At 36.6% G+C, this 25178-nt stretch overlaps 1 protein-coding gene across 2 annotated transcripts; it reads right to left on the reverse strand.

Moving 5' to 3' along the window:
- Window positions 1–28: 28 nt before the first annotated feature.
- LOC118894342 (PEST proteolytic signal containing nuclear protein) lies at window positions 29–23805 on the reverse strand. Of its 2 annotated transcripts, none has more exons than XM_036850505.1 (5): window positions 23652–23805; window positions 18635–18849; window positions 15743–15817; window positions 12226–12281; window positions 29–157 (listed from the first exon to the last, which is right to left on the reverse strand). In XM_036850505.1, exons 1-5 carry the CDS (start codon window positions 23776–23778, stop codon window positions 124–126), a joined length of 507 nt encoding a protein of 168 aa, XP_036706400.1. In that variant the 5' UTR covers window positions 23779–23805; the 3' UTR covers window positions 29–123. The 2 variants fall into 2 exon arrangements, with proteins under 2 accessions (XP_036706400.1, XP_036706399.1); XM_036850504.1 differs by lacking the exon at window positions 29–157 and adding an exon at window positions 9256–11052.
- Window positions 23806–25178: the final 1373 nt, after the last annotated feature.

A 25178-nucleotide genomic window follows, 5' to 3' on the forward strand; every position in this document is an offset into this window, starting at 1 on the left:
GCTCGTGGGCTCTCGAGAGCAGGCTCAGTAGTTGTGGCGCACAGGCTTAGCTGCTCCGTGGCATGTGGGATCTTCCCGGACCAGGGCTCGAACCCGTGTCCCCATGCATTGGCAGGCGGATTCTTAACGACTGCACGACCAGGGAAGTCTGGTAGTTCTGAAATTATAGCAGGTTGTATGCACAATTATTCTCCTTTATTCCCTTAATTGATTTAACAAGCAGTTGTAATAAAGTAATGTGTAGAATGTATTACTGAGCCAATAACATATAGAAATGTAATATATGTGTAAAATATATGCCAATAACAACACAAAGGAGGTAAGAGCAAAAAGGTATTGGATAAGGGAGTGGCTATAGATGGTAAAGTAATAATTATAATAATGTATTGTCAGGGTTGTAACATTAATACATGTAACAGGTGTAACAGGACCACAGAAAAGGGGACAAGAGAACAGAATAGAGCTATATAGGATTAACCTTTCTATATATAACAAACTAAGCCAGTATAAATCTGAAGCTCATTCTGATAAGTTAAAGTGTATATGATAAACCCTAGAGCAATCACTAAAAACAAAAAAGAAAAAATCATTAAAGAACTTAAAATGCTACATTAGAAAATATTCACTCAATACAAAAGAAAGCAGTAAAGGAGGAATAGAGGAACAAACAAACAAACAAAAAACCCGACATATAGAAAACAAAAGTAAGGGTCTTCCCTGGTGGCGCAGTGGTTAAGAATCCGCCTGCCAATGCAGGGGACATGGGTTCGATCCCTGGTCCAGGAAGATCCTACATGCCACGGAGCAACTAAGACCGTGCACCACAACTACTGAGCCTGCGCTCTAGAGCCTGTGAACCACAACTACTGAGCCCGCGAGCCACAACTACTGAAGCCCGCGCGCCTAGAGCCTGTGCTCCACAATGAGAGAAGCCACCGCAATGAGAAGCCCGCACACGGCAACGAAGAGCAGCCGCCACTCACCGCAACTAGAGGAAGCCCACGTACAGCAGCGAAGACCCAATACAGCCAAAAATAAATAAATAAATAAATGTATATATAAAAAAAGAAAAAAAGTAAAATGGCATACAAAAATACAACTACATCAATAAAACATTAAATGCAAATAGACTGAACAATCCAATCAAAAGGCAGAGGTTGTCAGACAGAATTAAAAAAAAATAAAACCATGATCCAACTGTATGCTGTCTACAGGAGACACACTTTAGATTCAGAGATACAACTAGATTAAAAGTAAATGGATGGGGACTTCCCTGGTGGCACAGTGGTTAAGAATCCGCCTGCCAATGCAGGGGACACGGGTTCGAGCCCTGGTCCGGGAAGATCCCACATGCCACGAAGCAACTAAGCCCATGCACAACATCACTGAGCCTGTGCCCTAGAGCCCACAAGCCACAACTACTGAGACTACATGCCACAACTACTAAAGCCCACGCGCCAAGAGCCTGTGCTCCGCAACAAGAGAAGCCACAGCAATAAGCCCGTGCACCATAATAAAGAGTAGCCCCCATTCGCTGCAACTAGAGAAAGCCTGCGCGCAGCAATCAAGACCTAAAGCAGCCAAAAATAAATAAATAAATATCCCTGTATGAATGTGGATTTGCTATTTCTTCTGCTTTTAATTCTGGCAATTTTTGCTTTATACAGCTTGAAGCTATTATTAGTTGCATATCATATAGAATTGTTTTCCTGATGAGTTGAACCTTTTATCATTATGAAAGGATAAAGTAAAGTGCCTCTGGTAATGCTCCTGGATTTAAGTCTATTTTGACTGAAATTAAAAGAGCTACATCAGTTTTTTTGGTATTCATGTGGTACATTTTACCATCCTATTGCTGTCAACCTGTTCATATCCTCATACTTAAGGTATGTCTCTTGTAAACAGTATATGGTTGTCTTTTTTTTAATTTTGGCCACTCCATGCAGCATGCAGGATCTTAGCTCCCTGACCAGGGATAGGACCCTTGCCACCTGCAGTGGAAGCATGGAGTCCTAACCACTGGACCACCAGGGAATTCCCTATGGTTGTCTTTATAAAAAAAAGGTCCAGGCCACCAATCTTTGTCTTTTCATGGGAATATTTAGTCCAGTTATAAAACATGACATAATTACTGACATATCTGCATGTAAATCTGCCATTTTAGTTTGCTTTGTTTTCAGTCCTGCCTGTTCTACATTTCTTTTCCTTTTCTGCCTTTTTATGGTTTATTTTTACTTATTTTTTAAAAAGTATTTATTTATTTATTTTGGCTGCACCAGGTCTTAGTTGTGGCGTGCAGGATCTTTAGTTGTGGTATGCAGGCTTCTTAGTTGCAGCATGCATGTGGGATCTAGTTCCCAGACCAGGAATCAAACCCGGGCCCACTTGCATTGGGAACGTAGAGTCTTACCCACTGGACCACCAGGGAAGTCCCTACTTTTCTGCCTTTTTAAAACACTCCATTCCCCTCCTCCCATTAGCTTGTGCGTTATATATTCTTTGAACTATTATTTTAGTAGTTAGCCTAGACATCACATTAAAGTTCTTGGCACAGTGTCTTCTACTTCACAGGCATCCACTTCATGAGCTGTAGGCCATGTAAGTTCAGATACATATCAACCCTTTCAACAGATGTGAAAACAGACAAAAGAGGCAGATTTATCAACTCCCACACCAATGGTACCCAATACAATTAGGCCTCATGTTGACCCCATTTCCCCTTGAAAACCCTCTGTGGATTTCTGTCATCATCTGCTTTCCTAAATTCTGGCTGGAGGTTTTTCTTAAACTTTAAAAGTTATCCTGTATATATTTGTCCATTATTTTTCCTCTTTAACATCTACCATTCTCCTAGGTACCTAAGTCCAGACCCCTAGTCATCTGGATGCTTCCATTTCTTCTATCATTGATTCAACCACTGAATTCCTTAGCAATGTCTCTGATCTGTTACTTCTATTACATTACCGCTAATTAATGTTAACATATTACTCTAAGATTTTATAAACTCATGCATGTAGTGTATTACCATTATCTTGGTTTCCTAGCTCCCATGCTGGCCCTGTTTTCCTTTCTGTCTTACACACATTACTTCCAGATTAATATCTGAAATTGCTCTTAATCTTGAAGCTTCTGAGTTTTCTAATGGCTCTATGTCCATAGCAAGGAAATCACAATAGGAGTGAAAGTAACTAACTCTGTATGTGAAGAGATCACTGTTATCAAAATCTTTCTCCATTTCAGCATGGTGGCACTACCAGCAGCCCTTATTTTAAGGGTTGGCATGGCAGACTTCCCTGGTGGTCCAGTGGTAAAGAATCTGCCTTCCAATGCAGGGGACGCGGGTTCGATCCTTGGTCAGGGAACTAAGATCCCACATGCCGAGGGGCAACTAAGCCCATGCGCACCACAACTACTGAGCTCCCGCACCTCAATGAGAGAGCCTGTGTGCCGCAAACTACAGAGCCCACGCGCCACAACTAGAGAGAAGGCTGAGTGCTGACAACAACAAAAAAGATCCTGCATGCCTCAGTGGAGATCCTGCGTGCCGCAACTAAGACCCGATGCAGCCAAAAAAATAAAGAATAAAAAAATAAAATTAAATAAATAAATATTAAAAAAATAAAAAGTTGGCACAGAATAGCAGCTGCTTCTTAAGTTCCTCTACTGGAGAAAGCAAGGACTGTAGTAAAATTCATACTTAAGATTCCCAGTTTTCTTCCTTGGAGCATCTCATAGTCAGTGTCCACTGTAGAATTCAAATGAGATAGAATGAGAAGAAACACCTGTTTAAAATTACCTGGGAAAGGGACATTTTCATCTCAAAGTGGCCCTTTGAGAATATAACTACACTTAAATCCTGTTTTGGGAAACTTGTTGGTATGGTTATGTATGTAACTGTCTATACACAGATTAAATTAATATTCACACACAGCATTACGACAGTGTTGTTAGAATATTTGGGGGGTTTTATATCCAACTCAGTATTATTTATATTTATGGTTAAGAGACATACCTTGTGAATCTGAGTCAAACCACTGCTCACATCTTGTTTTTTTTTTAAAGAAAACTTTATTTTTTTAAAGAGCAGTTTTAGGTTCATGGCAAAACTGAGTGGAAAAGTACAGTGTTCCTATATACCCTCCTCCCCACATGTACACCTTTTCATTCTCAATTGCATCTTCAGTTAGATTTGCTTTAATGATTTGCAAGTATTTTATCATCTAATTAGTCCTTGCTTCCTTTCCATATTACTTTCTTTGCAGTACTTGATGTAAGTGTCCTGCTACTTGTTTTGATCTCTTTTCCTTAAAGTTAGGATATAATAGATTATATATTCCATAAATACTTAGAAACTTTGTTTTCTTTTCAGTCATGGTTACATGGGTAAATTCATAGTTTCTATTGATCTAACCAAGTTTTACATCAACTGTGGTTTAGTCATGGAATTCTAAAAGCAGAAGTAAAATAACTCCAGGTGTGTGACTAGCATAAGATCAGGACAATGCTGGATTCTGAGTGAAATTCTTTTGTGGTGTATTTGGATGACATACCAATCAGTGATATAGATGCACCAGCATTCAGAGGTAACTCTTCTTGCAGTAAAGTTATAGTGGTCATCCTTGATATTTTACATAGTACACAACAGTTTTTTTTTTTCCTAAATACTAAGCTATGTAAATTCAATGGATACCACAGATAAAATGGTCCCAAAGAGGACTTATACTTAGAAAAAAACCAAAAAGTATTTAGAACAGCACATTTGTATTATATTTAAAAAGTACAAGATGTGAATAAGAGTTCTATGTCCATGTGCAATAATTAAGTAGGTGTCTATTGTGATGTGGCCCAAGGTCTTTGGTCTGAAAAAGTTCTCACATATCTGAAGCCCTAGCATGACAGCTAATTTGCCTTATTTAGAGATACCTCTACTCCCCACTCAGTTCTCCAATTATCAAAGTAATGTAGGATCAATGTAGGAAATTTGGAAAGTATAGGAAAATGAAAACAAGTAAAAAGTGAAAAACTAAAACCAATAATTATTGCTGACAATGGATTCTTGTGGGGGTAAAGGGCTACAAATCGCCAGGGACTTTTCATGAACAAGTTGAATAAGGAATTTCCAAAATTTGTCTTCAGTGTGGTGATGGGCAGCTTGGTGTGCTGTTCTTCCCTGCAGCCAGCAGCTGTACCTCCTCAAAGATCTGAATTTCAGCCTCTGGGCCCCTCCTCTAAGATGTTGTCTTTCGCTTGTTCACTTATTCCCTTAGCCCTGTGGGTGGTGGTTTCTTCCTGCAGTTGCTACTTCTACTACACCGGAGAGTTCTCATGTTAATTCTATATATTACAGTTTCCCCTCATTGATAAAATGCTGAAAAAGCTTTCAACAAAATTCAACATCTATTTCTGATAAAAGTACTTAAGAAAATTAGGAATTGATGGATATTTTTAACATGATAAAATATGTAGTCCTAAAGCCAGGATCTTATTTAATAGTAAAATGCTGGAGACATTTCCACTGAGAAAAAGACAAGGATACCCATTTATTCTACTACTATTCAATACTGTATTAGAGGTATTAAGCAATGCAATTAGACAAGAAAAATAAATTGAGGCACAAAAATTGATAAAGTAAAGCCATCTCTATTTGCAGGTGATATGATGGTACACCTGGGAAATTCTTGAGAATCGATGATAAAACTCAAACAATAAGGAGTTTAGTAAGATAGCAAGACACAGAATTAACGTACAGAAATTGTCTTCATATCTTAAAACAATAATCAGCACAAAATGATAGAGAAAACCTCATTTCAATAGCAACAAAGATGATTAAATACTTAGGAAGAAGCTTAACAAGAAACAGGCAAAACCCACATGAGAAAAAATTTAACACTCCCCCAAAACAAAAAAGCAGACTGCTTCTGATTAGGATGGCTTAATATCATACAGATGTGTTAACTAAAATTAGATCTTGATCTCACAAATGCTCAAGAATATACTCCAAATGGATCAGGAGTCTGTTTAAATTTGAAAATGAAACAATACAAGCACTAGAAAAACAAGGGTGAATTTATCTTTAACCTCAGTATAGAGAAAGGCTTTCTAACTATTAACAAAACTGAAAGGCAATAGAGATGAATAAAATTCACTACATTACAAAAAAAGGAAGCTTTTTGTATTACAAAGAACACCATAATCAAAGCTGAAAGACAATTAATAATCAGGATAAACTATAACATATGTATAAAGAGTTAATATATGACGAATTCTTAAAATTTGAGAAAGGACCAAAAACCCAATAGTAAAGTGGGAATGAAATAAACAGACTATTCATAAAGATATTCAAATGGCCCTTAAACATATGAAAAGATATTCAACCTCACTCATAGCTAGAGAGATGCAAATTAAAACTACTCTAACATGCCATTTTTTAAAACCTATCAGATATGGCAAAAATTAAAAAGCATGACAAACACATTCTGCTGGCAAGGCTGTGGGAAAAGGCATTCATATATTTTTGGTGGGAAAACAAACTGGTACAATCTTTTGTAGGAGAATTTGGCGATATCTAATAAGAGTAGATATGCACTTATATTTTGACCCAGCATCCTACTTCTTGGAATTTACCTGAAGGAAGATACATCCCAACGAGAAAATACACCTGCACAGGTTATTCGATTACAGCATTGTAATGGCAAAACATTGTAAATGACCTAAATGCCCATACAAGTAAGAGTACTTGTATTGACTATGGTATATTCACACAGTGGAGTACTATGTAGCTGTTAAAATTTTTTTTGAGAAAGATCTCCATGAACTGGTATAGTTTCCAGGGTATACTGTAAAGTGAAGAAAAAAAAAAAGGATAAAAGAATAACTGTAGTATATTACATTTCATGTAAGAAAAAAGGAGAAATAGTAAACAGCCATCTATTCATTTATTTAAAAGGAAACACAGGAAGGATAAACCAGAAACCAGAGATGGATTACCTATAGGGAATAGGTGTAAACAGGATAGAAAGGACAGGAGGAAGAGAATGAGGCAGAAAGAATAGGAAGGAGTGACACTTTTTGTATAGTTCCAACTTTTAGACCTATGCTATTTCACATACAAAAAAAATTAACAAGGAATGAGCAGGAATTCATTATGAAACACAAACAAAACCAAACTGCATTACAAATGAGTAACACAATCATACTGAAAGGGGGAGCAAAGAACTAACCTACATAACTTCGTAAAATAGTATTTTGATTACGTACTCTTAAGACCAAAAAGGAAAGGAACTATATACAAATACTGCACTCTGGTTAGTAGTTTTTCATAGGGAAATATATGAATTAATTCTGAAACTTTATGTGTATTCTAGAAATTAAGCAAATAAGTGAACAGATTATACATAGTCAGATTTCTTACTGTTGGACAAGAGTATTAAGTAGAGAAAGGAGGAAGACTAGAATGAATCTGGTGTTGGTCTGGTAATGGAAGTATCTATATGAACTCATGGAGATACATACAGTATACACATACATACACACACACATATAGATCTAGAAATTGATATAGATGTATATACATACATACATTTTCTAGCTCTGTCAAGTAGGCTAGAAGCAATGACACTTCAGTACCAATGAGTACACTTAGTGCAGATTTTGGTTCTAAAAGGAACCATGGATGCTTAGAGAAATCACTGATTCCAGGGTTAAAGAAGAGAAAATATGAGTCCAGAATATCTTCTGGTGCCAGAAATTAAAGATGTATTTACAAAAAAGAATGGGGACATGTCAAAAAGACACAAGGGTCAATGGGGAGGGGTTTGTGTGGGCAAATCTGGGACATTTTGAGTAACAAAATATATGATAGTAGTGCGTTATAACCTATAGAATAACATAAGAATACATGGGCCCATTATCAATACAAAATTGAATAAAGAATGGAGAAGGAAATTTCCTCACAAAATTTGAACTACAAAGAATAGAAGATGAAAATAGAAAAATCATCATTCGGCAAATCCTAAACTAACAATTGTTTCAGTAAAGAACCATGGGGGAAACACCCAAAAAACAAAAACCATGAATGTCTGCCAATTAGTGGGCAAAAGTATGAGAATATGATACTTACAAGAATTTTCCCATAAGATACTAATTACAAATGGAAAATTTACAACTTTGACATTGGATATAGCTGGCAGATAGCACCCTAACCAAGTGATCAAAATTAACATCACTAGTAAGAGGACAAATTGACATCATGTGCTTGCTGATACACTGAAGACACATCCGTTTTGTCTTATTGTTGCCAAAAATGCATAAACTGAATTTAATTGTGAGGAAACATTAGGGAAATCCCAAATTGGGAGATCTTCTACAAATAATTGGCCTGTACTTTTCAAAAAGCCTAAGGTCATAATAGACAAACACTGAAGAGTCCCAGATTAAAGGGGTTTAAGAGAGATGACAACTAAACAATATGTGATAATGTAGTGAATCTTCAACTAGGGAGATGTTAGTGGAGCAAATGGTGAAATTTGAATAAGGTCTGTAGATTAATAGTGTAAGGTGATATAATATTTTAATAATGTTAATTCCCTGATTTTGACAATGTCCTGTGGTTGTATGTTATCATTTGAAGAACATGGAAATACTTCATTATATTTTTGCAATGTTTTTTGAGTCTGAAAGTTTTTCAAAATGAAAAGTTAAAAAAAATTAAAAAGAAGTATCTTCATCTCATCAGGGAAGTAACTTGAACAATCCCTCCACAATATATCAAGCTAACCTTGATTATTAGAGTTAAGAAAAAAACATTTGAAATTCATAGCCTTCATTTGTAATTAGTCTAACTAGAAACAAACCTTAATTTTAAAATGTAGTTCAATCTTTTCATTTACTAACACCTGACCTATAGGGCAGCAGCATTATAAACATTAAGAAAATATTTAGAGATAATGGATGGCAGACACAAGTAAGAGAATACCTTCTAACACTTAGGGATTTTCAAAGGTATGCCTCAGCAGGATTTTCTACAGCACATAATAGATGATACTTTGGCAGTAGAGGAAAGGGAGGATTTGGATTAGGTCTTTTTCTAACCTGAGATACTGTAATGTTCTAGAACTATGTGCTAAGTTAGGTAGACTCCAAAGAGCAATTTAAAATCTCCCATTACTCTGGCCAACAATCTGGGCAAGAGCATCAATAACATCTGTCTCTTCTTTGCTTAAAACAAACCCAGCAACAATTAAGTGTAACAGAAAATAAGAACACTGATAGAGTTTGACAAATTTATTGGTATTTTAGTAAAGACATTCATCTCAGTCGTTTTGGGATATTATTTCAACATAAACATTAAAATGAACAAAAATGGGAAGTTTGCCTACGTTAAAGCAAGTTAAATTCATGTATCTTGATATAATTAAACCATGTAAGTAAGAACTAATCGTTCTATATACATTTCCATTGTTTTACTTGGGGCTTACTCTAAACTCAAATGCAAGTGAACAAAGTATTAGGAATATATACAGGCTGCTTCTCTGGAGTTATTACCTATTAAAAGAGCTCAGCGAGTAGTTATCACCAATTAAACAGTCTGAAGCTGCCTCCAAATCTAACATTGTAAGAGTTTTCAAGGAAATCATTATACTATATGTTTCTTTTATGTGTGACTATGCTTTTAAAGATGTGTTTAACTGTCACATTAAAAAAAGAATTCATATACAAAAATACAAAATAAACACAATCCTACAACACAAAGATTAACAAAGTATATGTGGTCAAAGATTCCATAAAATATGTTTAAAGATGCATTTTCTTTCCTTTTATTTTCAGTATCTAAAATGTGCTTTTGAGAGGCCACTGGTTAATATGTGTACAGTTAAAAGAAACCATATTATTGTGCTAAATAAGAATTCCTGTAATAAGTTCAAATCAAATTGGATTTCACAAGTTAGTAACATAAAATGCTTTTGATAAAGTTACAGAAAGTGCATCTTTCTTATTTTCCATCTTCATACAATGTTGCCTTTTTTTTTGGTGTTTATATCCTTTAAAAAATAAGAACAGCCAAATATTTAACTATTATGTACATTTAAATTTTTGGTGGTGGTTTGTTATTTTAAAAGAAACAGCTTCCTTATGATTTGCCTGAAGATCTGGTGGAAATGCTTACAGGAACTAGCTAATAACAAAAATCAAGAGAAGCACATTCAAAATACTGATTTACTTTGGTAGCGAATGGTTGTTCTTTGAAGACTATCAAAGGTAGACAAGACCCTCTAAAGTGAAGTGGGCTATTTTAAATACTCAACAGTTTACATAAAATTTTAAAATGTTCTTTTTAAAGAGCTAAGCATCTGTATCCACTGATAGCAATGCAATAACTAGTTTATGATGATTCGAAACAAAACAAATGCCCATTAGGAAAAAAAAAAAGCTGTATTTTCATTTTTATCTAATTTACTTTCTCAGTCAATAGTCCAGCAACATTTTCCTCCCAATACAATACTCCCTTCTCTATAAGGCTGTTCCTGGGAGCCAGACTTTAGGTTAACAAGGGAGTTAAGTTAGAGAGTAACTGCCTACAGTTTAAATAGACAACTTTTTGCTTCCCTCTTAATGTGCTAGTAGTTGTGTCTAAAAAAATATGCAATTCTTAGAAAGGTACCATTTCTGATTTTTTTAATCATCTATAACCTTCGGAAACTAATCACATGAAACTACAAAATTAGCAAATGTCTTGAAATCTGTATATAAAACATAAATTACCTTTAATTTCAAATTCTCATTTATTAGTGTACCACTCAATCTTTAAAAAAAGAAAAAGAAAAAAAAAGGCGGCTCCAAAGATAGTCTTATACCATTCTTTAAAAAAGGAAACTGTTCCTTTTAACTTTACACCCACCCCATACCCCAATTTCAAAACACATCATTTAATTGTCTTGGTCATGGACATTTCCAAGATGAGATTTTATATTTCGCTCCCATAGCTTCTGGTTATCAGAAAACCCATGCTTTCCTTTATTGAAGGAATTTGGTCCTGCTGATGTTGGTGTATCCCTGTGTTAAAAGAAAGGAAACTTATTTAAAATGTTATATAATGACTTTCGGGCCATGTTTTTAACTCATTCAAAACACATTTGTTTAGCACCTATTATAAATGCAGGCCAAACATCAGAAGCCTCTACAGATCTTTTTAAAAATACCCTTTACACAGACCCTGTCCTAAAATTTCAGATTCAGTAGGCCTGAGGAGGAGCCAGGTAAATCTGTAGTTTTAACAAACATTTAAGGTGATTCTGATACGCAGCAACCACTATAGTGGCAACCACTAGAGTTTTAAAAACCGTTGCTTGTAACCCATTAACAGGGTCATCAAATCAATTTGGTGGTGGCTTGCCATCAGCATTTATAAAAAATGAAACAGAAGATGTCATTTTATGAACTTCTGTTTCAATTTTAAATGTTTAGATATATGAAGATATATGTATCCTGGGTGTTTAGATTTGGTTATAATGCCAGATGTATTTCTTACTTTAGGTCCCAGTCCGAAAGGGAGGCAGGCAGCCAGCCACTGGGACAGTTCCCGTTTGAATCATAGATGAAGTCTGAAGACTGATGCTTGAAGACTCAGCACTTAATTCTTTGGGATAATATATACATTTGGTAGAAGTGGGGATATAGTATAGGTTGTTTTGAAGCCCAGCTTTCTTATTAGCCTCTAAGTTATCCATTTACGCATACAAAGACAGGAAACTGAACATCGTGTTAACGTGAAATAAATGTTATTTCCACAATAACAGAAACAATGGAGGAAAATTTTAAAATGTTTTTGTCTTCTTTTTATATTTGGCATCTAAATTACTAAGGAAAATGGGACACATACAATCAAGATTAAGTGGTGGGAATATCTTAAGTGAGATGAGTGAAAGCCATTTTTTTATACCTGAAAAAAACTTTTAATTTAAATTTTATATCAGAAATATTTCTCATAACTGTTTATCTGAAAAAATTTAGACTACATGTATCTGAAAAAAAATCGCATTAAATTATTGTTATTTTTTCTTAAAATACTAATTTTCTTTTACCAGGAGAGTAATCTCAGAAAACAAAACTCTTTTGCCCAAATATGCAAGAAAAGCTTGAACACTAATAGATTATGTGCAATTTGCAATTTATTCTTGCTCTTAATTCACTATAATTTTCTACAATATTATACAAAAATTATAATACCTTCCAATATTTTTCATCCTCATCTTTGCTTCTGGAGGCATTTCCTCTGGTTCACTCTGGAGAAAAAAGTAAGATAGAAACAGAGATGACTGCATGTAGATAGAGCTGACCCTTGCACAATGCAGGAGGATTAGGGGCACTGCCTCCACAGCGCCACAGTCAAAACCCCGTGTGTAACTTTATAGTTGACCCTCCATAGCCGCGGTTCCACATCTGAGGATTAAACCAACCTTGGGATAGCACGTTACTGAAAAAAATCTGTGTATAAATAGGCCTGTGTAGTTCAAACCTGTGTTGGTCAAGGGTCAACTATATTGAAATCACTTGATTACCAATAATGCTAAATTTTATATCTATGTCTGAAATTTTGGTGAAAAGAGAAAATCATTTATCTTAACTACATTAAAAAAAACCCCTCATGCTTCTAGTGTGCTGATTCTGCATAAAGAAAAAAAATCTGGTAAAAACTTGATATTCTAGGGACTTCCCTGCCAGTCCAGTGGTTAAGAATTCCGTGCTTCCATTGTAGGGGGCGTGAGTTCGATCCCTGGTTGGGGAACTAAGATCCCGCATGCCGTGCAGCGTGGCCAAAAAACAAACCAACAAAACACAAGAACAAAAAAACCCCCCAAAACAAAAACAAAACCCCCCAAAAAACTTGATATTCTAGAACTAAAACTATTTGTTTACTATAAGCTACACGTTGTGTTAAATGCTTTAATATGCACTATCTTTGAAAACCCTAACAATCCTACAAGGTGGGTATGAGTATCATCGTTCACATTTTGTAGGTAAGGTAAACAAGGTTAACTTGTCCCAAGTCACAAAACAGCTAGACGCCAAAGCAAAGGCTCTTAACCATTTTACTGTATTGCTCCTTCTCAAAAATGTCTCCTTTACTGAAAAGACATCTTGAAAGCTCATTCTCTACTACTTTTCCAGTTACAGCTCGTGGAAAGATATATGACAAGTGTCTTTCAGATGTTTTTAAGTATAAATGTTACTGATGAGCTAAATATTATTTTTTACACAGTCATCTGCAAGATCCAGCTTAAAGGGATTTCTACTGGTCAAATCTGGGAAAATTTGAGCATTATAACCTGTTAAATAGAGCCTACACTTATAAAAGCTCTTTCTTATGGTAAGAGACAATTAATAAACATAGAAGGGATGAAAGAATGAAAAAAATCACCATTCGGCAAACATCATAATAATTGATTCTGGTAAGAATCATCAATGAATGTTAACACTCATGAGTGAACACTTAAGAAATTATGTATTTTCACATATTCTTTTTTAAAATTTTAGTTATTTATTTTTGGCTGCGTTGGGTCTTCATTGCTGTGCGCGGGCTTTCTCTAGTTGCAGCGAGTGGGGGTTACTCTTCATTGAGGCGCACGGGCTTCTCATTGAGGTGGCTTCTCTTGTTGTGAGCATGGGCTCTAGGCACGTGGGCTTCAGTAGTTGCGGCACGTGGGCTCAGTAGTTGTGGCTCGCGGGCTCTAGAGCGCAGGCTCAGTAGTTGTGGCACACGGGCTTAGTTCCTCCGTGGCATGTGGGATCTTTCCGGACCAGGGCTCAAACCCGTGTCCCCTGCATTAGCAGGCAGATGCTTAACCACTGTGCCACCAGGGAAGTCCCCTTCACATATTCTTAAAACATATCCCCACAAGATAAATTTTAATTATAAAAGATAAAACAGTAATTTGACAGTAGAGAAATCTGGCAGACATCACTTTAACTAAATGATCAAAGTTAACATTGCCAGTAATGGGATATACTGACAACATGTGCTCCTGATATGATGCATTGAGAACTTGGCATCACTTCTGTGGTACGCCTGCCAAAAGGAATGTGAATCTAATCATAAGGGAACATCAGACAAATCCAAACTGAGGGACGTTCTACAAACTAACTGGCCTGAACTCTTCAAAATGTTAATGCCATGAAATACGCAGAAAAACCCAGGAGTTGTCCAAATTAAAAGAGACTAAAGAGATACAACTGAAAAAGTATTTTTAAATTTCAAAATTAACTAAATGAACACACTCTTTGTACAATATATTTCAGGCTTAGATATATATCCAAGGTTAATTAATATGTTCTGCAGAAAAAGGAAGAACCAGATGAAGATTTTATTTCCTTTTTTTTTTTTTTTGGCTACACTGCGTGTCATGCGGGATCTTAGTTCCCTGACCAGGGATCAAACCGGTGCCCCCTGCAGTGGAAGTGCAGAGTCTTAACCACTGGACTGCCAGGGAAGTCCCAGATGAAGACTTTAGATGCATGTGTTCTTTTACCTAAGAGACAAGTTTATCCCTACCAGTCATTACCATCTTATAGCAGAAAGAGTGTTGTCTGAACCTGTCTAAAATTTCTTTAAAAACAGGGAAAACAGTAAGGTATGATGCAAAGAACATAGGACAAGAAACCAGAAAGCTCAGTTCTAGTTCAACACTTGTGCACAATACTTATGCACACTTAATTTCTCCATTTGGAAAATAAGAATAACCATATCACACAATTCACAAGGATATATGGAGGATAAAATAAAGTTGTGTGAAAAGATTCAAATTGTTAGGCGTTCAAAGCAAGCCATTACTATTATGTAGGTGCTTACTATTTCCAGCCTCTCTACTTCTGCACATGTTGTCCCCTTCTTCCTACATTGTCCTTTCCTGATTAACAATCTGTACAAACCAAAATGCTACCTAATCTCTCTCTTTTTAAAAATTAATTAATTAATTAATTTTTGGCTGCACTGGATTTTCGTTGCTGCAAGCGGGCTTTCTCTAGTTGCGGCAAGCAGGGGATACTCTTCGTTGCGGTGCGCAGGCTTCTCATTGCAGTGGCTTCTCTTGTTGCAGAGCACGGGCTCTAGGTGCACGGGCTTCAGTAGCTGTGGCTCGCGGGTTCTAGAGTGCAGGCTCAATAGTTGTGGCGCACGGGCTTAGTTGTTCCGCGGCATGTGGGATCTTTCCGGACCAGGGCTCAAACCCGTGTCCCCTGCACTGGCAGGCGGATTCTTAACCACTGCGCCACTCTGGAACATATACATATTGACTAGATCTTTTGGCAGAATCACCTGCACTATTGTTATTCCTCATGGGGATACAGGAAGAAAGCACTATAGCTGCCTTTTAAAGCTGAACACATGCATAATGTCTCACTGAAGACTCCAACTATAAAAATTATTGAAGATAGCAGTATTGAATTTTTCTTTTTTTAGATCCTACATATTTCACAGCACATATATATATTATTACTACTAATAAGCATTTGTTGATTTGATTAAGTTCCTTGCCCCCCTAAAGTCAATAATATTTTAAATAATCCCACAACCAAATTAAATAAACAAATATCCAGATTTTGCAATGTCATTTAAAAAAAAACAACAACTGTTCAGAGTTGCAAAAAAAGTTCACTAGTATCATTAGTACAACTTGACAATTTGCCACTAACATCTTTCTTAAAGAACTTCTTAAAGTAAAACAAACAAAACTAGGTATCAACTTACATCTTCATCTTCATTAAAAGCTGCTGCTACTGAAAGGGTTTTTGGAGCAAGAGTTGGAACGGTTTCCTTAGGTTTCTGAAGAAGAAACATTAAAAAGAGTATAATATAATGCTTACACACGCTTATTTAATGATAAAAATAATTTATCTTCAAAGATTCAACTTTATGTTTTCATAGAAACATATAGTAAGGAACTAAGAACAAACATTGGAGAAATCTACTTTCTTTTTGAAAATGTGGGTTATCAATGGGTAGATTTTACTTTATTAATTATATGTCCATTTGTTTTCATTCTGTAAAAGATTTTCTAGTTAGGGTCTATAATTTAATATCACTTAGCTAAAAGGTACCTGGTACAGGTAAGAGAAAATGAATATTAATACCTGCCCATAGTAACATTAAAATTAAGCACAGTGTGCCTTGAGAAAGACATGAAGACCCATCTTTCTCTACTAGCTAGCTGCCTACTGGACAGCGCCACTTAGAGCTCCCAGGGGTACTGCAGTGCTCTTTAAGTGCTCAAGCCAGAAAACCTTTTCTTCAACTTGCACATTTTATTGTAAGGTCCTGTTAACTAGATCTCTATTAAATAGACTTAAATCTCCCCCTGCCTTCCCAGCTTACTACCACACTACCAACACTATGGCCCCTTAGCATTACTTGCCTGAACTGCTGTTAGAAATACCATCTCCCCACCTTCTGTGTTTATTTTCCTCTAATTCTCTATACTGGTACCAGAGTAATGTTTCTAAAATGCAAATCTGTTTAAGGCTCAAGACTCTTTATAATGATTCCATGGCTCCTCTAGAACCCAAAGAATAAAACCAAACTATATTATGGAGTACAAGTCCTTTATGATTTGGTCCTGTGGTCTTATTTGGGGGGCTTTTTATCTCTGCATTTGCCTACCAAACACTTCCTAACTATGAACAATTTCCTGAATGCATCATGTGGCTTCACATCTAAACTGCCTTTGCATAAAAGTCTTTTTTTTTTTTTTTTTTTTGGCTGTGCTGCACGGCTTGTGGGATCTTAGTTCCCCGACCAGGGATTGAACCCGGGCCCACGGCAGTGAAAGCACCAAGTCTTAACCACTGTACCACCACGGAATTCCCTGCATGAAACTCTTTTTATCTGAGATGTCCCTTTGCCTCTTGCCTGCACTTAACCCAACTCTAGCATCACCTCACCAGTAAAATCTCTGAGCTGCTGAAACAAAATTAACTATCCCTTCTTGTATAACAGAAACACTTTTTATAAACAATGTTTGTTTCTGAAGAAATAAAAATGTCCATTTGGAAATTATGCATAGTGACTCTAGAAACACCCTTTACTCTTAAAGATGTCACGTATTTGATGTTGTACATAAACATAAGACACAAGTAAGCATTTGTTGGTTGTTTGACTATCTTTTCGCATCATATAATCAAAAGCAACAGTTTCAACTATTTTCATATCCTACACCTCACTTCGCCAAGATTATGTTTACACTTTGGTTTACTTTATGAAAAAAGGTTTTTTGTTTTCTAAAGATTAAAGTTTTACTGAATAGGCCTTTTCAAGCATAACCCTCCCAACTAAAATGATCAGCAATTACTAAATCACGTCAATGATCTAGCAAAAGTAGGGATATGGATATCTGATTTAGGAGGTGTGTTCAAGCACCGTAAAATCTATTATCAAGGGGAACACCTGTATGAGAAATGTACATGAGAACCACATGTTTAATGACTATCAAAAAAAGTAAATATCCATGCAGGTAGGCCTATGCAACTTTATAAAAAACATATTAAACCAAAAGAATCAGCTCAAATTGGGAGAGGAGTCATGAAGTAATGAAATTACAAGCTGAATGTCTTTTGTTCACACTAAATTTTTTAGAAAAAGGAAGAAAAGGAAAAAAGCAAAACAGCATAGGGTGGGAGTAGGGGTTCTGAGGAATGGTAGCTTTTTTAAAACTAGAAGTATAGCTCAAACACACTGACTCTAGTAGGAATCTGATCCATATCATATTTTTAAGATCTTTGAATGACATCTAATGAAGAAATCAAGCTGTATGCATCCAGGCAACTGAGAATTAATTTTCACAGAACAGACATGAACAAACAACTTAAAAGCAATTTTAGGATTATTCTCCTTACACAAGAATGTAACCATCTTCTAAAGCCAATAGCAATACACTATTCAAGTAAGTTTCTTTTTCTTAAAGATCTGTTTAGTTGAACCACATGAAATTAACACTTCTGTAGATCAGAAATAGTTAAATCTCTAAACTTCATACGCTTCAACCTAATACTTCAAATACTTTCCAGATACTCCAGGAAATTAATTAATAAGTGTTAATTCAAGGTTTACATCTTAAAACAAGGAATCAAAAGTTGATCTGTAAAGGACTACTATCATAGATTATAATACTCAATGTCCATTTGTAGCTTCAAAGTAAGGTAATCAGGAAGCTCTTATTAAGCAATACCTTACTAACATTAATCTTTTAAAATACAAATAAATGATTTCTAGATATTATTTTTAATATCACTGGAATTAAAAGATAAGAAAAATAAACTGAAACTCTAAAAATATTTTTGAGGTCTTGCTCAACTTAGGAAATTCTAAGGTATTATTACTTTATAAATCATACAGTCCCTATAATAGTTGTTCCTTCTCATATTCCAAACCCTTTTTAAAAACAGCTTTGTTGAGTTATAATTCATCCAGACCTTTCTTGAATATAGAGCCACTAATTTCTTAAATACTTACATGTAATAAGTTCATGCACCAATGTATCTTTTTATACATCTTTGTATACTTAATTTATCATAATCCAATAAAAGCAGGTTTCGAAAACAAATTTTCAGACCCATTACAAATATAATATATAAAATAACAACTCACACTTGAGCCAAGTTTGATGGATATGGCTGAGGCTTTCTTTGTCATCTGACTACCTATGGCAAATCCAAACTTGGAGATCTTTGTAGGCTTTGTTGGGAGGTCTGCAGCTTCTTCTTCAGCTGATCGCTTCTCAGCGCTGCGACTGGAATTTTCCCCTCCATTACTGGAAGAAACAGTCTTAGTTTTCACAGGTTTTTCTGCTTCTTCTTCAGGTCCTGGTGAAGTCGAAACAACTTACCAAGATGAGCTATTTTTACTGAGCAGATTGATGGGAGCAGCAACCTCAAAAAGCATCGTTATAAGGAAGATACCTCTGCAGTTGTCACCTACTGAACCCAACAGTCTCTTCCACTGTTTGTTAGAGTATACAGCAGGAACTGAGATTGTGTGGCAGTAGAAGAGGCTCCCATGAATTAACTAGCATAAAATACAGAGCAATTTAAAATTATAAATATAGAGTTCACAAAAAGTAAGACCCTTCAACTAAACACTGTAAGTTGTACAATAATCTAGTTATTTGTGGAATTTTTTTTTTATAAATTAAGATCTATAAATTCTATACAAACTGGTTTGCTGGCAGTTAGTCACATCATAGGATAATACATTTGACTAATAAAAAGTCTAATATTCTTCAATAATGTACTACTAGTTATACAAAGTACCCTGTTATGAACAGCCCATTATTACCCAAACTACAGTGTTAGTACAGCCTGGAGTAATCTTCTTGAGTGATGTGTTCTTCATGAACATTTCACACAATCTTTAGTTAGAAAGGAACTTCAAGGAAGACTTCAAGGTCATCCCCTCTTGAGTAACTGCATTCTACTCTCAAAGCTTGATTAACATCTGTTTAGGCTACTCTTAATATCAACAACTATATTTAGGTTTATATATTATTTTTTCTCATGAAAGAAAGATGAGCTAATGATAATTTCAAACAGAAGGCATACATATGTAGATATGGAATGCAAGATGTCTTTCAGTAATTTTGCTTCTTTATATTAATAAATGAAATCAGTTCTCATCTTGAATATCTTAGGTCTGTTACACATGAAGGCTATTTAAAAACATATTGGGAGGTAAGACAGAAGGCTGGCTGATTATTAAATATTTTATTTTCTTTCCCAAGTTTACCAATTTACTCTATAGAATGTATTCTGCTACACTGGATGAATAGTTTATGGAGAAAGAGAAGATTCTCTAAGGGATGGCCCTGACAACAGCTAAGAAAACAAGACAAAAAGCTAGAATGGGTAGAAAAGGGGAAATCAAACAGACTGACAAGTAATGAATTAAAAGACAGGATGTTATAGATCCCAATCTATATAGTTTTGGAATGATGGGGTAGCTAAATTAATAAGCACTTTGAACAGAACATTTTATTTTGTTTACAGGAAAATAAAACGAACTCTTTATTACCTTTAGACAAGAGGTGAAAGTTTTAATAACAATGTAGGGGAGAAATTAAGCAGGATTAGGTTTTGGGATTTCCCTAGGAAGCAAAGACAGCACTGGAATAGTTGTCTGAGGTGCCATTCACTTATTTAGACATAAAATTAAAAAGCACCTGAAGAATGTAAGATTGCTATTCAATATTTGAAATTTAGAATTTAGAATTTCTTACAAAAAAGACAGTATTATGCAAACATTTTTTCAAAGTCTACCACTAAAAGCATTTATGCTAAATTTTATTCTGTATTCTATGTATAGTTTTAATCAAGTATGAATTTTACAGTAAAACCCAAACAGTAATAACTACTTCTTCTTCGTGACTGACACACAGCTAAAACTGGAAACTCACTGGCTCTACGTATCAGAGCATATAGAAACACATAAAAAAGCCACTGGATTTACATATAGAAGCAATCTGTACACTAAAGGCACAAGTCTGTGTAAACACAAAGTCTGAAAAACATCAAAACAAATAGAATAAAGAACATTTAGTCTTGATTTTAGTGTAACTCTGCTCTTTGAACTGTGACTCAAGGGTTATAATTAGTCAAAATTTCTGGTTCTTTTAAAACCTATCTTTTCTTAATTCTAGGTCTCCTTTTACCCAGAAAATAATTCTGGAACAAAGAATCTAGAAAAATCAAAGCATAAATACGACAAAAAGTGAAAAACATAATTCTTACTATAACATTAATAACAAGAATCAAGTGCGACAACTAACTGAACTAGTATGTGCCAACACATGAAACACAATACTATCTGTCCAATCCTATGATGCTTAGGGAAGATTTCTATAGTGAATGCTTTAGAAAAATGTAGCATGAACAGGGGAGTTGGGAAAACTACTCTACCATTAATTAAGTAATCAACTGTCAGCAACTCAATTTTATTCACATCTGTGGTTCTGCCGTCTGAAGAGGCAAACTATCAAGACCATTAAAGTGTTTTAAAGTCCATTAAGTGTTTTCCTTTAAATACAACATGTACTACTTTAGTTTGTATTAATTCTAAGCAAACAAAATGTGTAGATTAATGTGAAATCAAATTACACATGGTACTAGCATTTTGGGGGAGGAGAGGTGGGCCTTGGAGTACAAAGGTACCTTACTTTGAAAAAAATTACCCAATAAGTTTTAAGTCCATAAGGATACCCTTCATGACACATTGGCATTCTGGTAACTTCTTCATCTGAAAAAAGGGTACATACCTATCTCTCTAACAGGACATATTCAAGAACCTCCTGGCACAATAAATGTCAATTTCATTAAAGTAGTTTTAGATAACCTAAAATAGCCCGAGGTGGGCATGATTACAATATGACTAGCTCTTCTCTAAAGCTTCTACTTATTTCAAGGAGCTACAAAAATTTAACCAAAGGGAGGGAAAAAAAATCTACCTAAAGCCTTACCCTTAATATTATCCCTTCTCTTTAAGGTGAGAGCAGGTAGTTCAAGTAAGTAGCTTCTCTTATTAACATAAATTCATGTTAACTATGTTAACTCATTAAAAAATACTTATATTTCCAACTTACTGGACTGTTCAATAGGAGTTAAAAATCAGAATAATCTCTAGGTAAGCCCCCCAAGACAAACTTGATACTGTTTTAAAACAGGGCCTATTTGCTGTAAAATTATCAATTTAGCAATATCCATGGTATGAATGTTTTAACTATGACTTCTTTGTACAATTTCATTAAAAATATCTGACATTCAAAATGGTTTACATGTAACAGTAGTATTTTCTTTCAAAGGAAGGCACACCCAAGGCAAATTATGTAGATGTTATTAAGGGATATTACTTATTCTAAGTCACCAACAAGGAGACAATAATTTTTGATAGCAATTAGCAAAGATAACTTTATATCACCCCTTCACAAAAATATGCTAAAGTAGAAACATCAATATTCATACTACAGAGCGAATTATCCCTAACTGAAAGGGTGGTGGACAAATTATATAGTGGAATTATGCTGACACTTAAGGTACATTTTTTTTGTTTTGTTTTGTTTTTTTGGCCACCCGGCATGCCTTGTGGGACCTCAGTTCCCCGGTCAGGGATTGAACCCCGGCCAGGGCAATGAAAGCCTGGAATCCTAACCACTAGGCCACCAGGGAACTCCCTTAAGGTACACTTTGGCTCACATTAAACACATCTCAGATACTCAGTCAAGACAGTTAGAAACCCATTCTAAAAGTTAAAAGGTAGTCTAAAAGTCAGATAAGATTCTTCAGGCTACAGATCTTTGTTTTTCCTCAAACTACTAATTTTTAAATGTAATTTTTCTTGATAATTTCCAAGACAATTTTTGACGAAAAAAAAAACCGCTAAGGAGGTAGCACTAAATGGTTTAAACTGTTGCTTCATAAACTATTTTACTAGTAAAACAACAATAACAACAACAACAAAAAACAAGACGGGAGGGGAGTGAGAAGGGGGAAAGGAGTTTGGGCTCAACTAATGGCACCGTACGTGTTTTTTAAAAAGGAATTTCTGGGTCCAAAGTAACCGAACATTACACTTTTCTCAATTTTTGTTCCCAAGTTAAATCACATTAAACTTGTTAGGAGGTCCTAACAGTTGCCTTCATATACTATTAATCTTCTGTATTTTCTCATATTAAATACTTTAAGGGATAAGACGTGAAGAAGAGTTAAGAGTGTGGTACTTAAAACGTTCTAAAGACATTATGCTCAGCTCGCACGTGTTAAGTCACTAGCCTTGTGAGGACAAAGGGGCGGGAGGGCTGGAGAGATTACAGGATGTTTCTTTTCCTTAATGCACAAGACCCAAATTTAGAGGAGTGGAGGTGACAGAATAAAGATAGCTGTAACCTGAGTTTACATCGTAACAAAATACAGGAAGAGTCACACTAGCCTATTTAGCCACCTAAATATCTGGCGTGCAGTTAGCTGGCAACAGCCTAGCACAGAAAAGGCAGACAGTTCAAAGAAAGGCAACTAAACCGTAACCCTAGACCCGGCAGATTAAACCAGGAGGCAGGCAACGGTATTCCTCTTTCCCTCCATCGCCTTGACCCATCCCATTACAGGATCAGAATTAGGCTTGAAAATAAAGGAAAGAAAAAGGCCAGGGTAGTCCACCTCCTCAGTGAAAAGGGAGCAGCAAACTAACTCCTAAGTGTAACTGAGAGGCCGGCACCGTCGGAAACTCGGCCTGCGGCCAGTTCCTGCCGCCACTGCTCGGTGACTCGCACTGAGCGAGCGCCCGGGTGCGTTTTGTGTGACTACGTCCGCACCGCCCTCCTAGTCCCACCCCGAGTTCGGTCCCCCTTTCTGGGGCCCATCTCCCTTCTCTTCGGAAGCAGGGCCTCCGCTGGGGCTAGGAGGTGACGAACAGTGACCGGCTCTCCCCCGGCAAGGAGGCGATGTGGGCCCGGATGCCACCGGGCCGCACCGGGCGTGCCCAGGGCTTGTCTGGGCCCAGCACCTGGCCGGGTGAGCGCCAGATCCGCTCTTCTCGCCCCGGCCTACTCCCCCCACCCCGGGGAGCTCAAAGAAAGGCCCAGAGCATCCCACGTAGCCCGCGACGCTGGGGTTATGTTCACCTCCGGCGGCTCCAGCTCGCTGCGGCTTTTCAGGTTTCTCCTCTCCCGCCTTTCCGTCCGCCATTTTCCCCGCCGCGGCCTCCCCTGCAGCCACGCCAAGGACGTCACGGCCCCGCCCAGCAACCATTGAGCTTCGGAGCCCGCCTTGGAAGCGGCAGCCTAGAGCGGCTCTAGAGAGTGAAGGGCCTCTGGGAAACGGAAATGGATATGATATCATCGGCGAGCATCCTCTGAGGGAAGGGCGGGGTAGGTTGAGCGGTCCGAGGACTGGTTAGGGACTTGACTAGAGGTGGGTTAGATTTTCATGGTTTACTGGCGGATTCAGGGAAGTGAGGGGAGGTGGGATCATAACCCTGGAAACGTTGGTGAGCTCAGGTGAGGTTTCTGCAAACTGGCCGACCGAAGCTAGCCAGGCTCTTTCATTCTGTCTGGTTTGCTAGATCACGTGTACCCACTCAAAAAAAAAAAAAAAAAAAAAAAAAGGACCGAATTCTTATTCCTACCTAAAAGCAAAATCAACGTTTATCGAGCGCCCTCTTGTGTCAGACGCTATCTCGTTTAATCCCCACAATAGTCCAATGCGGAATTGCCCTCTTTTAATTAGCTGTGAGAGTTGAGGCCAAAGAAAAATTTGTCTAAGGTCGCGTAGGCAAGTGGTAAAACTGATTTTTCTACAAGCTGCAATTTCTGTGTCAAGAGAAGTTACTTTGTTACGTGAAGACCACAGTAGTTTCTGCCTTAGTTAGAAACCTTTAGTGTATCCCCAGAGTTTGCAGAATGAAGTCCAAGCGTTATATTGGGCCCCAGCCTAACTTTTCAGCTTCATCTTCGCTTTTTCTCCATATTTATACTGCCCTCTTGCTATACGGGGTCGATTCCTTGCCTAGGGAACTGTAGTTTCTGGGTTTGCAGTACAATATACAGTGAGTGTTACAGAAGTTGGTCTTACGGAGTCAGAACTTGGGTTGGAATCCCTTTACTGGCTGAGTAAACCTTGAGGGTTTCTTACTGTCTACAGACCTATGTTTCCTTCTCTATAAAATAGAAATAATAATAGTACTTCCTCAAAGGGTGGTCCTGGGGATCAAATGAGATAATAAATTCCATATACCATTCTTTGATCATTGTATACTTCCCTCAATATGTGTTAAAAAGAAAAAAAAGTTCTCCCTAGGTGGCTCAAAAATTCCTTGACCACAGAGACCATTAAAAAAATTTTTTTTTTCTTCACAGCAGTTTGTATTGCACATTTCATATATGAAAGGTGCTGAGTATTTGTGAATGGATGACTCCTCAGGCTCCGAGTCTGGAGAATGCAGAAAGAATCAAAGTGTGTTTCCCACGACAGAAGCAGGGTGGTTTGCTGATACGGTGATTTGGTGATTTGAAGTCCCTGGTGCACCATGTATGACAGTATATGTAAAAGTGCCCAGCAAACTATTTTACATAGAATAGGTAATTCATGTTTGTTTTATTTTTCCTAGATGTGATCTTCAAAAGTTACTTAATTGCTGAGTCTCTTTTTTT

The sequence above is a fragment of the Balaenoptera musculus genome, chromosome 4 (assembly GCF_009873245.2).
Source record: "Balaenoptera musculus isolate JJ_BM4_2016_0621 chromosome 4, mBalMus1.pri.v3, whole genome shotgun sequence".
Classification (NCBI taxonomy): domain Eukaryota; kingdom Metazoa; phylum Chordata; class Mammalia; order Artiodactyla; family Balaenopteridae; genus Balaenoptera; species Balaenoptera musculus.